Source organism: Sceloporus occidentalis, unplaced genomic scaffold (assembly GCF_023333645.1).
Source record: "Sceloporus occidentalis isolate IW3139 unplaced genomic scaffold, rSceOcc1.0.p SCAF_9, whole genome shotgun sequence".
Taxonomy (NCBI): domain Eukaryota; kingdom Metazoa; phylum Chordata; class Lepidosauria; order Squamata; family Phrynosomatidae; genus Sceloporus; species Sceloporus occidentalis.
In genome coordinates, this window is record NW_028316989.1 from 27,260,981 (window position 1) to 27,275,650 (window position 14,670).

The window sequence follows — 14,670 nt, forward strand, 5'->3', positions numbered from 1 at the left end:
TTCATTCCAGAAGTTCAAAACCTGAAAGCCGGCTCCAGTGGCGGCTGAGGCCCATGCCTGGCATGTCTCCCGTTCCCGCAACAAACCTCAGACAATGCCACACATTTTCCGAATTCCTGGACCCTTTGAGGGAGGCCAGCTGGGAAGGAATTATATTTTGGTTGAACGGTTCAGCTGTTCAGGTTCCTGACCAAAGCATGCCTGGAATTTACCGTCTCCCTGGCTAGAGTTTATTCCTGTTTCGTCACCCAAGGTGACTAAAAAGAAAAGGAATTCAAAGATATAGAGGTTTATCACACAGAAATTATTAGAGCTTTTGCAGGTCAGTTCCGATGTGACTGTGCTTCCAACGATGCGGATTCACATCACAATGTGAATGTGTTATCAGACACCAGTCCTTTCTATGGGCGCTCCTTCTGTGGCGCTTCCGCCATGATTCCAAAGTGATTCCTCATTTTGATGAATTCAGAAAAAAAGTGAATTCACAGAATTCGCTTTCAAGCTCACTTCGATTTCACTTAGAATTGGTCTGGTGTGGAAGATCACTCCAATGTCGCCCCCTTGGCCCCTGCGTCCTGCTCCTTCATCACCCTCCTCCTCCTTCATGCCATCTCGCCCCCCTCTGCCACCCTGCCACCTATCCCATCATCCCCTGCCTTCTCCTGCATCCCAATCCTGGCCCCAGCAACCTATCCCATCATCCCCTGCCTTCTCCTGCATCCCAATCCCAGCCCCAGTGACCCCCTGCCACCCATCCCATCATCCCCTGACTGCTCCTGCATCCCCATCTCATCCTCTCTGCCACCTTGCCACCTATCCCATCATCCCCTGCCTTCTCTTGCATCCCAATCCTGGCCCCAGTGACCCCCAGCGACGTATCCCATCATCCTCTGCTTTCTCCTGCATCCCAATCCTGGCCCCAGCGACCCCCAGCAACCTATCCCATCATCCCCTGCCTTCTCCTGCATCCCAGTCCCGGCCCCAGTGACCCCCTGCCACCCATCCCATCAACCCCTGACTGCTCCTGCATCCCCATCTCACCCTCTCTGGCAACCTGCCACCTATCCCGTCATCCCCTGACTGCTTCTTCACCTCATGAAGTATGACAGCTAAGGAGGGGGCAGGGAAGGAGCACAGTGTCCAGAGCCCCACTAAGCATGTGCAAGGCTGCCGATTCGAATCGTTGAACCCTCCGGTGTGGTAAAACAATGTGCACTCACCCTGCTTTGCTTGAATCCGCATCATGTGACTTGCTTGGAATAGAACTGACTTCTCTTCCTCCTCGTTTCGGAAGGGCAACAGAAAGGCAACCAGGTGTGGTAAAGCATCACATTTTCACCTTAATTCGCATTGCTAGACAGGGGTAGGGTTGCCATAAGTCAGGACCTCCAAACGGGACAAATGTAGGACAACATTTTCAAATGTAGGACACATTTTTTTAAAATGGAGGACACGCGAAAAAACCTTTGAAAATGGGCCTCCTCCTCCTCCTCGCCATGTGCCAAGAAAGGGTGCTTTTCCCTTCCCCCTGGCTGGCCCAGAGTCTCACTACTTCTTCTCCTCCTCCGAGGCTCCACCTCCCTCTTGAGGCTGGCCAATGGCGGGCTGGGGCTGGAAACAGCCCTGCCCCCGCCCTTCTGCCATTGGCCAGCCAGCTTGAAGGAGACGCGCGCTCCCTATATGGCCCTGTGTGCGCGCGCACCAGTGGGGCAAGCGCGAGCTGGTGCTGGCCACAGCCCTGTGAAAGTGCTGCGGGTGGCGCAGCCGCGCAAAGGAGGAGGAGGTAGGTGGGCCGCGCACCACACATGCGCACGCCAAAAAAACAGGAATAGGAAGAGGGCAGGGTGCGCACCTGCGTGGCCGCGCAAAAAAGGTGGAGGAGGAGGTGGGTGGCCGCTGCGGGAGCATGCGGAGGAGGAGGAGCACCGCCCAGCCCACAGTGAAGACAAAATCAGGGCCCCAACCCGTGAATTGGCGGAACCGGACCGGGCCAGTTCCACCAAAACTGGGACAGTCCTGCCTGCCAGCAGGTTATGGCAACCCTAGACAGGAGTGACTCTGGATCTGGTGTGAAAAAACATCATGCTTTGCATTGCTAGAACAGGAGTGACTGCGGATCTGAGCTGCAAACCTCCACATGTGATAAGGTCCATAGTCGAGTTAGTCTGTAGAACCAGCCTTGGAGCATCTTTGAGTCTCAAAGGTGCTACAAGAGCTCTCAACATAAAAAGAAAAAGGTTTGCATGCATGTGTGAAAGCAAATGAAGATTACAGAAGGCTTGCTTTTAAAATAAAGTAAAATACTGTAAATCCATACTTTCATTGCCAAACAAACATGTAGGCCAAGATTTTATGCTGTCCTTAACCGCTGTGCTCAGGTCCTTCAAATTCAGTCCTGTGGCCTTACTGATCAAGTCTAACCATCCACTGTGCCATCTTCCTTTCTTTCTACAGTCAGCCCTCCTTATCCACGCTTTCATTATCCATGGATTCCAGCATCCACACCTTGAAAATATTAATATACAGTACATACATACAAATTCCAAATAGCAAAGCTTGATTTTGCCATTTTAGGTAAGGGCACCATTTTCATCCCATTACACTTAATGGGACTTGAACATCCATGTATTTTGGTATCCATGGGGAGTCCTGGAGCAAAACCCCAGTGGATACCAAGAGCCCACTGTACTTCTCCCCATCTTTCCCAGCATTATTGTCTTTTCTAATGAGTCTTTCCTTCTCATGATGTGGCTAAAATACAACAGCCCCAATTTCATGATCTTGGATTCTAGGGAAAGCTCTGGTTTAATCTGTTTGAGGACCCAATTGTTTGACTTTTTGGCCATCCATGGTGTTCTCAGAACTCTTCTCCAGAACCACATCTCCAATGAGATGATTTTCTTGTTATCCCTTTTCTTCACTGTCCAACTCCCACATCCATACATACTGATGGGGAATACAATGGCTTCGACCATCCTCACTTTAGTTTTCAGCTGTGTATCTTTCCATTTTGGGATCTTGTCTAGTTCTTTGATTGCTACCCTTCCCATTCCTAAATGCATCTTTAGTCTATGAAGTTCATGCTGCCAAGTTCTTTCTTTCAATTAGTCTGAAAGGTGCTACAAGATCTTTCTACATACTTCCCATTCCCTGTCTTCTTCTAATATCTCTATCCCTGCCTCTATCTATCTATCTATCTATCTATCTATCTATCTATCTATCTATCTATCTATCGCTCTACTTTATCATTGCAAAACTCCCAGATGTGGGTTGATGTCCTGAGTTTGGCTCTGCCTCTGCCCTCTTTCCTGCGGCTGCACCGTCCCAAGTGCCAAAACCTCAGAAGCTGGAAAACCTTTCCTATTTCCCATAATACACTCCTGGTTAGTTAATATGTAGGTTTCTCTTTCGCCAGAGTTTGCTTTGGCTTCTTTGCGTGGCTGAGAAACCAAGCCTTGTTATCCCAAGGCATTTCCGGCTGCCTCTTTTTTGTCACAGAAAGAAAAGAATCACCGCCTGCCTTAAGCATCATAGGGCATTAAAGATGAAAAAGAGCAACCAGAATTTTCTTCTTTGTAGGAGCTAACCCTCCATGCTCCAACATTTAATCCAGGAATGGGAAATTATAAGAAGCTGGTGGAGCAAGAGTTTAGCTTGGGAGACTGTGAGTAGGATGAATGAAGACTCAGATATTCTTAGGGAGCTACAAAAGCCAGGAATCCCTGAATATATGATAGGAACGGAGGCACTTGATAAAGAACTCCATCCTTCAAAAGATTTTATTTATGGTAAATACAAAACAGTTACTTGTGTGGCCCAGATCAATAGCATACATACACAGCATGACATCAAAATGGAGCACATCCTTCCTCCTTGGGAATGTGAGGCCTTTCAAGAGCATGAGATGGCCAAAGCAAACCCACAAACATCCACCTTCAGAAATGTCCCCAAGGAGTCTCCGGTTCATTCAGACATTATTCAGCTGTTGGCCAACTGAGAGAATTTGGCCAGGCTTGTAAAGTGGTTTTAGGATAGGATAGGAGCAAGGTGCAATGGATATTGCAAGGAAAAGTCCTGCATTGTGGTGGTTTGCAAAAGAAGAAGAGGTGGGCATCTGGAGATGGCATGGTTGGGGCTTTAGTGGTTAGATTTGGGCAAAAGTGCAACGTTTGTCTGGTAGCCAATCTGGGCAAGGGAAAAAGCAAAAGGGGCAAATGCTATTTCTGGAGAGATGTTTTTGGTTGCCCTGGAAGAGATATTGGTTGGAATCCTATTGCTAATCTGGAGCAGAACCATTGAATCCATAAGATTTACTGATGTGTTAATGGTCAACACTGGATTCAACAGGTATACTCAGTCCAGGACTAAGTAATAGGACGCAGGCCACGATAAAACCTTCTTCAGAGAGGATGCCTCAAAACACAGATTTGGAAAGAAAATAGGCTTCGGGGTCATTTTGGGGCTACCTTCATCAGTGGAAACAATTTTATACTACTTTGTGTGTTGATTTTAATTGCTTTTTAATATTTTATTGTGAAGGTTTTTTTAATGGACTCTCTCTGGGAGAAAGGCAGCATAGGGATGAAATAAATAAATATGGCATCTGCACTTCTCTTGCCTTTGAGAATCAGGGAGGAGACAAAGACTTAAAAGCAGCCACAGGTGAACAGATGTATATTTCATATTCCAGCTGTTCCTGGTGTGTTTCCTGCAAAGAACTATAAATACATCTCAGGAGTGACGTTCCAGAAATGACTTGTCTCGCCTTCCAGTAGCGTTTGCAAATTATAACCTGCCATGGTTTGGATTAGAAATTGGATTTTGGAAGGAAGGAGCCTCCATGCTGCTAGAATTGACTTCCCGCTTCTCAGACGCTTTGTCAGTCCTTGGAGAAACATCACAAAAAACTGAACCTAGTTTGTACGAAAAGGGAGACAAAGTGATCCAAATCCTCTCTTGGATGGTGGGACCACAAACTTCACCCTAATGTGGCAGCCATCACATATAGCAGAGGACCCAAAGCGAAGCAACACCCACTTCCTTGCACTTAAAAAACCAAGCTGGATGGGGATAGACTTCTATCACAACCATCTCACTACTCTGCTAGTTTTCTACCTATTGTTGTTTGTCTTCAAGTCCTTTCCGACTTATGGAGACCCTCGATTATGGGGTTTTCCAGAGCTGAGAGTGTGTGACTTGTCCAAAGTTACTCAATGGGCTTCCATGGCTGAGTGGGGAATCAAATCTTGATCTCCAGAGTCGTAGTCCAATGTTCAGACCATGCTGGCTTTCTTTCTAAGTGTGCATGAAATGTTCTTTGTGTATCCTTTTATATCCTTGGGGTTAAAAAAGATATCAATGGTAGGAGAATGGTCTTCCTCTTTTCCTACTGATGTCTACCTTGCCAACCATTATTGTCTTTTCATAGTCATGTCATAGAAAAGTTGGTAGAGACCCTCAAGGGCTACCCAGTCCACCTGTTTCTGCCATCCAAGAAGACACCATCAAAGTCCTCCATGTAACAGTGGGCTATCCAGCCTCTGTTGAAAAACCTCCAAAGAAGGAGACTCTCCTGCCTTCCAAGGCAGCCTCTTCCACTGTCCAACAGTTCTTTCTAATATTTAGGTGAAATCTCTTCTCCTGTAGCTTGAGTCCATTGCTTTGGGCCCTAGTCTTTAGAATAGCAGAAAACAAACTCGCTTCATCCTCAACATGGCAGCAGTGATGAGAAATGATGGAAGGCTGGGGGGGGGGAGGCTTTGGATGGGTGAACCCTCCTATTGCACCCTTGCAAAAAAATAAATGTTTTTCTCCCAAATTCCCTTTAGGAAGAGTGGGGGCATTTTTGCCGTGCTTCTAGCCCCCACTCCAGCTGTTTCAGGCTTAGGAGAGGTATCTTTGAACAAGACAAAGTGAGCTAAACTCACTTTTGGTTCATATCCCATTTCAAGAAAAGGCTTGTCCTGGGTCTAAATTGTCTTAGGAAGGCCTAAATGTAACAAAAATGTTCCCTATGAGGGCATTTGGGGGCAAAAGCAGAGGCGTTAAAGTAATGATTCCCAAACCTTGCTCCTCCAGGTGTTTTCAACCTCAATTTACAGATGCCTCAGTCAGCTTGGCCAGCAGTCAAAGATTCTGGGAGATGAAGTCCAAAACATCTGGAGAACCAAAGTTTGGGAAGTTTGGGAACCACTGCTTTAAAATAATGATTCCCAAACTTATGGCAGCTTGGCCAAAAGTCAGGAATTCTGGAAGATGAAGTCCAGAACATCTAGAAGACCAAAATTTAGGAACCACTAAGCATCCTCTGTAATGCAAACCATCTTGGGCTAGAGTCCACTCAAATCCTACAGTATACACCATTTGTCATGAAAATGAGGGACAAAACTTGTTGAGTTTCATGTTGAGAAGTGTATTGTATCATCTAAGCAAGAGGTATATGTGTATATATATATATATTTATAGAAACCAAAGGGTGTTTTCCTTCACAAATTGGTTACTCTGGACTTGTAAAGCACATAGATTTGTCTTTCTCAGGCCATTTCATCTCTCTAAAAGGATGACTATCTTAAAAATTTGGGGGGGGGGCTTGAATCCAGACCTCCCCTCCTTGGAGGAAGAGAAAAACACTGTACAAGAGCAGGCGCATGTCCGACAATGTGCCGAAGCAAATACTTATAGTGCAAACAGGTACAGAGAAGGGTTCCTTCATGTTATGTTTTTTATTTTGGAGTGACCCAGCCCTGGGAGGCTGGAGAAGAGGTCTCCTTTCCCTCCTTTGCTGGGAAGGTCCAACACATTCATAGGTCCAGTTTCTCTCAAACATTGCAGCTGCCTCAAGCCTTGGTCTTGGAAAGAGAGGGGGAAAATAACACTTTAAAAAACCCCAAGAACAAGAAAGAAGAGAAACCACCAGTTCCACCTGGATAGCTTATTTTGCAACACGGAATTTTTCTTTTTTTGCTTTTAAACACTGTTTTCCTATGTATTATAATACCGACAAAGTCCTCAACACAGGTCAAAGAGAATAATAAATAGGTCAAAACTTCAGGTTATGATAGTAATACTGACTTTATAACCCCTTTTGTAAAAAAAAGAAGAAAGGAGACCTTTCTCTTTCTCTCTCGCTCTGTCTCTTGCGTGGTCCTGAGATACAGCAAACAAGGGCAGGGGAGACCGTAACGCACTGCCGTCAAGATGGCTGACCTATGTGCCGTAGCGGAGGAGGAGGAGGAGTTCGAGAAAGAACCAGCCCTTGGTCGCACGGTTGCCTCCTCTCGCCCTCGGGAAAAAATCATTTTGGCAAGTGCTGGGTAGAGTTCCTGCCCCCAACATTCCCCCCTCTCTAAATTTGTTTCACACCAAATCTGGCACAGAAGAACCTTAGCCTTCATCTTCCCGTAATTCAGTAGGGAGGAACTTGTACTGTTGCTGGCGGATCTGGGCCAGTTTTTTCCTGGCTTCTTCCAGCTCCCGTTCCTTCTTCAGCATTTCCTCCTGCGCGGCGATGATCTAGGAGGAAAGGAATCATAAGTTGGAAGAGACCTCAAGGGCCATCCGGTCCAGCGCCATTCTGCCATGCAGGAAGACACCATCAAAGCACCCCAAATAAATAGCAATGGCAATAGCATTTACATTTCTATACTACTTAATAGTGAACTCAGTATTCTCTAAGCAATTTACAATCTGTAAGCCAAATGCCCCCAACAAGCTGGGTACTCATTTTATCGACCTATGCATGGATGGAAGGCTGAGTCAACCTTGTAGCCATGCAGGGATTGAACTCACAACATTATGGCTGCAGGACCAGCATTTAACCACTGTGTCACCAGGGCTCCATAAATGGCCATACAGGACAAGCCAGGGGGCTAGCGAAGCAACATCTAGCCAACGTCAGAACATTTTCTGCACCCAAATTATTCTCAAAGTCTGGCTGTTTTGTACTTCAATCCCCATCAGCCTCTGCCAGCACAGCCAAAGATGGTGGATGTTGGGAGCTGAGGGACATCTTGAAGACCAAAGTTTGGGAACCACTGCTTTTGGGATGGCATTTTCACCATGCTTTCCCATCCTACATGGGTTATTTTAGGCCCAGGAAAAGACTTACAGAAAGTGACAGCCAAGCCAGTTCTTGTTGTTAAAAAAAACACATTCTTCTGGGCCTACAATGGCACAGGAGGGTTCACAACATGTGCCAAAAGTTCCTTCACACTTCCAGAAGAGTTTGGGGCGCAAAATTTGATTTTGGTTTGTGGAGAGTGCAGTGAGGATGTGCCCCTTCTGGGGGTGTAACGTAGCTCCCCAGCCTATTCTGCATTCAGATCTGCACCCTCTTGTCAGTTCCAACCAGAGTAGACCCACCTAATCTACTGACATGACTGAGCATTGATCTATCACGTTGTCATTTATTTCAGGAGAGAGCCAGCCAAATAAACATCTCCTATGCCAGATGACCACAACTACAACCGTTGTGGCTACCATTTTGTCAAGCAGGAGTGCAATGTGTCCATTCTGGCTGTTTCTCCTGTCCAAGGTTTGTTCAGGATGATGCGCACCAATTGTTGGGGATGCTAAATATTTTGGGGGCCTCAAGGTGGGTCTTGGGGGATTCCTATGGACCAAAGGTTCCCATACACTGCTCTCTCTTGCCCTCCCATACATCAAGGATGGCCTTCCAGATATTGTTGGGGACTGCCGCTCTCATTATTTATTTATTTTTTTAGAGTATTTATACCCTGCTCTTCAGCCACAATGATGCTTCACCATGGGCTTTGCTGGGACTGATGGGAGTGTTGGCTCAAGAAAGGTGGCAGCAGAAGCAAAATAACATAACAATAGATCATAATGGCTAGATACTTCAACATAGATACAGAGAGGTATGGAAGGCAAAACAAACCCCCAGCATGGAGGGACAAAAGCTCCCAACTCACATGCCACAGCATTTGCAGGCTGTTCATTGCCTCCATTGGAGCCACCTAGCCTCATTGGCCAATTACCAGGCAGGCTCACAGACACAGCGTCACCTGCCATTTAACACACCTTTATTCAGTCACGATAGTATAATACAATCCTGCATACCCTGAAAAGGAGTGGTAGCCCAGCACCATCTAGTGGATCTGAAGTCAAAGAACATGTTTTTATTTAGTGCCAAAATGCACTAAATTGGTGCTAATCAGGCCTCCAAGGGGTGTACATTCCACAATTTTTGGGGGGTCACACCTGAGAAGACCTCCTTCCTACGTCCTTGCACAATGTATTGACCACATTGATAGGACACAGAGTAGGGACCCCTCCCTGCAGCAGACCTGTATATACTGTATAGATTTTTGTGGGTTCTGAAGATTCTCTTGAGATGCCAGCCACAGATGCTGGCAAAACATCAGGAATAAACTCTTCTAGAACATGGCCACAGAGCCCGAAAAACCCACAAAAATCTATGGATGCCGGCCAGGAAAGCCTTTGACTTCACTTATACACTGCCTCTGCCATGTTCCCTTGATATTGGCTAGGCTGGCCAAGGTTGACAGGAGATGCAGTCCACAATATCTGGAAGGCCAGAGTTGCTTGTTCCTCAGATTTATCACATCAGCTGCTGGTGCTGCCACCAATAGGCCTTTAGCCAAAGAAAGAAAGGAGTGAGTGGCAAAGAGAAGGCAGCCAAGAGATCTTTTGCCCACCTGGGCGATGCCTCCCACGAACTTGGTCTTCACCACCACATCGTCGTCATCAGCCTTCCCGAAAGCTGCTTTCTGGGCTGCCCTAACAAGATTATCCGATGCACGTTTCACAGCATTACCCGCGGCCTACAGAGGAGGCAATGAGAGCAATTGCAGGTTGAATCTCCTTTACCTGGAATCCCAAAAGCCAAAAATACTCAAAAACTGTCCTCATGAGTGGAAGAGAAAGTAACACCTTTGCTTTCCGATGGTTCAATGTACCCAAACCTTGTTTTCTTGCACATTATTAAAGGATCAGAACAGATATGATGTTGCGGGATCAGTAACAACAACAAACATTACTATCCTGCTCTAATTCTGCTTTGGAAGCTTCATGTGATAATGCAAGCACTTGCAACCCCACACAGCCCTGTAAGCTCTGGCCATTTTGCTTTCCAGAACAGTATGAGCTGGCATAAATCGAGAGCAGTTCCGCTGGTGTAATTTTCTACTACACAGTTGATGAAGAAGCTCTTGGCCCCCGTCCCAAACAAGAGTCCACAAACAGGAACGGTTGGAGCCCAGTGCTCTTACCTGCAGCCTGCGCATGGCCTCTGAATCCTGATCCGCTTTCACTTTACAAGCCACCAACAACTGCGCCGTGGAAGCCGCCACTTGCTTGGCGGAGGAGATCAGCTTCTCCTCGCTGGCATGGCCTTGGACTGAAGCATTGGCTGCTTCACATAAGCTGCTGGTTGCAGCTGCCACCATTCGGGCCTGAAATGGTAAAGAGCAGCATATAAAGCTGTGTTTTATGCATGAGTTGGGTCAATGGTTCATCAAACCCAGTCAGGAACAACTCAAGGAGAATGAAGATGGCTCACTAAGACAGGCCCAGGCATGCCCCAAATCTATTTCATTGCCTTTCATGTATCCCCACTGATATTCCTGTGCCATCTTTGGTTCACACTGGATCACCTCTTCAGGTAAATTACCATGTATTTTTGTATACGTTTTCCAAAAATTGTACAGGTCTTTGGTACACGTTTGCTGTATGAATTTTCCTATGGACTGAAACATGCTTGTGTGCATATGTTCTTTGTTGCAGATGGATGCAGGGTTTCATGCACATCTCTCCCCTTCCAAGCTACATTGCAAATTTTGGCAATGCATGAATTTTCAAGGCTAAATTTTGTTCTGTCCATTGGCAATTCTGAGAAATGGATAATGGCTACAACAAAATGGCTACACCAGAATGGCTTTGAGTTCCATTCTGGAAAAAAGAGGGATATAAATGAATAAGACAAATGAAATAAATTAGTCTCTAATTAGTTTGCAATGTGGAAACAGCATAATACTCACAGCAGAAATTAGTCCCTGAGACCACTGACCATCATCGGCTGCATTTGCAGGGATGGCACCAACCTAGAAAGAGAGGTCATGAACAATTAATTAGCAGAATTATTTAAGGCAATAGTCTTCAATGAGTGGGGTGTGTGTGTCAAGATCTACGTTGAAAATAAATGTAGGTCGATGCTGCACCTATCTTTGCACCATTTACTAATTTCTCTTTTCTTAGAGGTTGTTGCATTTTACGAAGAGAAGGAGACAGATTGGCTCAAAAAAGGGGAAGAAAGGAAAGAGTGTGCAAAAGAGAGAGAGAAAGCGAAGGAGGAACAAATACTAGTACAAATGTATAGATAACTTTTTAAAAGAGTGGCTTTTATGCCTGACAACAAAGCGTGACTCACGAACCTTGCCTTGGGCAACCAGCTCCCTCTGAGCGGCTGAGGCGGACTTGACCAGGGCACTGGTGGCGGCTGCAATGGACTTGGCAGCTTCGAGGATTTGTTCTTCAAAGTCCAGTGTCTCATCTGCCTGCTGGAACCAGAAGGAGAGACTGTCACCTAGAGGCCTCTTGGAAAAGTTGTGCCCTTGGCTGAAGCAATAATTTTGCAGTGAAACACAAAAATGAAACCAACCAACCACAATGTAAAAAAAAGAAAAAAAAGAAGAAGATGCCGCAAGGTATGCTTTGCTATTCTCTTCCATTCTGCACTTCGGAGCAACCAGTGTGAATCAAAAATTAGGATTTTACTGCTACAAATAAAACTGCAGCCTATTGTGTGCATTCCTACAGTGGTAATATGCCCAGGTTTGGCACCAAAGTCATGCTCAGGTAACACCACCAAAGGCACAAACACACTCCTTGTGGTGCTTAAGAACTCAGGAAAAGCCCTGGCATGGATCACACCAAAGCTGAAGTCTTAGTCCAACACATCAACTACTACTTTACGGGCTCCTTACCAACTATCAGTCAGGCCTCACGCTACAAACTGCTCAGTTTCAAAATGCAAACCAGTTTCAAGCTCCAAAGTACCTATGCTGCCAAGCCTCATACTCTAAACTTTGTTGGTATAGTCTTCTCTCCATATCTACAGATTCTTTATCCACAGATTGAACCATCCATGGCTTGAAAATATTTTAAAAATATAAATTCCAAAAAGCAAATGCTGATCTTGCCATTTTCTATTAGAGACACCATTTTACTACATGCATCTGAGAAAGGAGGCTCAAGTCTACAAAAGCTCCTGCTACCAACTTCTTTCTTTCAGTTAGTCTCAAAGGTGCTACAAGATCCCTCTGCATACTGATTTTCCAGGCTAACATAGCTATGTCTCTGAATTCTACCATTTTACTATGCCATTGCATATAATGGGACTTGAGCATCCACAGATTTAGGTATCCATGGGGGTTGTTGGGACCAAACCCCAGAGGATATTGTGGGCCCACTATATGTGGTTTCAAGTCAACTCAGATGGTGACCCTCTCCTAGGGTTTTCCTGGTCAGATTTGTCCAGATGTAGGCCTGTTACAGACTGCCAAAATAAAGCTGCTTCAGGTCTCTTTGGAGGTATGCTATTTAAACGATGCATGCACCCTAATAATCCGGAAGCTGCACCAAAGCTGCACTCCAGTGCTTAGGAACGGAGTGTGGCTTTGGCGCGACCTCCGGACTCTTAGGACCCATGCATCATTTAAATAGCATACCTCCAAAGAGGCCCAAAGCAGCTTTATTTTGGCAGTCTGTAACAGGCCAAAGTTTGTAATGGTCTTCCTCTGAGGCTGAGAGAGTGGGTATTGCTTAAAGTCACCCGTTTGATTTCCAAAGCTAAGCAGGGATTCAAATCCTGCTCTCCAAACACTCAAACCAATATACCATACTGCTTCACATAACTTTTACTTGGGAAGGTTTCTTCCAAGGGGGTTTGCCATTGCCTTCCTCTGAGGCTGAGAGGGTGTGACTATCCGGAGGTCCACCTAATGGATTTCAATGGCTGAGAGATTCGAACCCTTGTTTCCCGGATTACTAGTCCAACATTCAAACCACTATCCATGCTGGCTCTCATCTTGTGGGAGTCATGAATTCCAAGTCCACCAGCTTTCCAATACATACATAAGAGATAAGTTTTCTTTCCTCCTCCCTCCACCGTATGCATCCTTTTACTCAGAAAGAAGCAGTGCCATCAGCAGAAGGTCTTCTAAATCTTTAAGTCTCTGCAGAATTCATATTGCCTCCTGCTCCTGTTTTTTAATTTTTAAAAGAGAGAGAAAAGATCCCCGGAGACAGAGCGGGACACCGTAGGAATGTTTGATATATAGTTGGACTAAATTACAACCTAATATATCAAACATATCACACAGAGTCCTGCAAGAAATATAATAATATTAATGATAGTAAAGGTATCCAGGTTTGGGCTCAGCCTGAAAATATATAGACTATTAAATGCTGAATGCTCAAGTGGAGGAAGATGCTAGAGGGGTGCTAGAGAGGTAAATCTTATATTGCCCTCCAATGTCTTTTAAATGCTTAAGCCAAAGGAAAGAGAAGGATTTCAGGGATCACAAGAAAGTGGAATATAAAACAGGAGCATCATTGCCCAGTTTACAGGCTGAGTCTCTTTTATCCAAAATTCCAAAATACAGTCAACTCTCCACCTTTGCGGCCTTGACTTTTGCGGATTAGATTATTCACAGATTTGATTAACATGTTCTCTCTAGGAATCTCTAGGTCCTCCAGTGCGACTCTGTGGTCAACCTATGCCAGAAGGTGGATTGGAGGACCTAGATTCCTAGAGAGGACACTTCTCTAGGCATATTTAGCTCGTCCTGCGCAATTCTATGATCAACTTCCAATGGATGTTGACCATAGAGTTGCACTGGAGGAGCTAGAGATTTCTAGAGAAGTGTTCTCTCAGCTTTAAAAAAATGTTTTTTATTTGCAATTTCCCCACTTTCACAGTCTTTCCATTGCTCCCTCACTCACCTTGGGCTTGGCTCGGGGTTTCAGCTGTTCCAGCTTCTTTGCTGCGGCTTCGATGGATGCGGCCGCCCCCAGTAACTCCGTCTCGGCAATCACAGTGGGGTCCTCTGGATCGACCCATTCTGTGCCTAAAAACAAAAATAGAGGGCAGACTCATCAGACCCTTGGGGGGGCTTTGGACGTTGCATGCTGAACCAATTTTGACTCCTTCTGGCCCCCAAACCATTGGCAAGAGTTTGGAAAGTTAAACACATAAATAAATTTTGCAAAAAGCATGAGTTGTTAACCTGTATTGTGTTCCTTCCAAGTGCTGATGTTATCCTGGTAGATTGACTGCACTCACCTTTCATGGCTTCAGCCGACTGGATGAGCTCCGTGACAGCACTTGCGACCCTCTTTGACAAAGCAGCCAACTGATGCTTCAGCTCCGGGGTCGGCTTTTGGAGAATCTGGAGGCAACAAAGCTGCATTTTAGTGATGTGGAAATGTCTGCGTTCCATTGTTTTTCTCTTTGGAACAGGATCTCCTCCTTCCTGACTACTTAAGCCCAATGAATCAGGGATCACATAGGCAACATGGCTGATGTTCACAGTTATCACTAAAAACCCAGTTTAGAGCAAGAGATTGCACAGGTTGTAGTCCAACATCTTTGGGGGTGCTAAGTCGTGGGGAAAACTCCACAGTAATAAC

The 14,670-nt window shown here is 45.6% G+C and overlaps 1 protein-coding gene across 5 annotated transcripts in view; it reads right to left on the bottom strand.

The window, feature by feature from the left end:
* Positions 1 to 3,766: 3,766 nt before the first annotated feature.
* The window catches only part of LOC149307116 (talin-2), a 125,707-nt gene continuing 114,803 nt past the window's right edge, over positions 3,767 to 14,670 (bottom strand). For 4 of the 5 annotated variants that reach the window (XM_089538216.1, XM_089538212.1, XM_089538215.1 and 1 more), the window contains 7 exons: positions 14,324 to 14,429; positions 13,984 to 14,108; positions 11,412 to 11,537; positions 11,019 to 11,081; positions 10,251 to 10,433; positions 9,678 to 9,803; positions 3,767 to 7,512 (listed from right to left, as the gene is read on the bottom strand). In XM_089538216.1, the coding sequence (XP_089394342.1) occupies positions 7,384 to 7,512; positions 9,678 to 9,803; positions 10,251 to 10,433; positions 11,019 to 11,081; positions 11,412 to 11,537; positions 13,984 to 14,108; positions 14,324 to 14,429 (858 nt within the window). In that variant the 3' untranslated portion in view covers positions 3,767 to 7,383. The remainder of the gene's footprint in view (positions 7,513 to 9,677; positions 9,804 to 10,250; positions 10,434 to 11,018; positions 11,082 to 11,411; positions 11,538 to 13,983; positions 14,109 to 14,323; positions 14,430 to 14,670) is intronic. The other variant, XM_089538214.1, reaches the window with a different exon arrangement.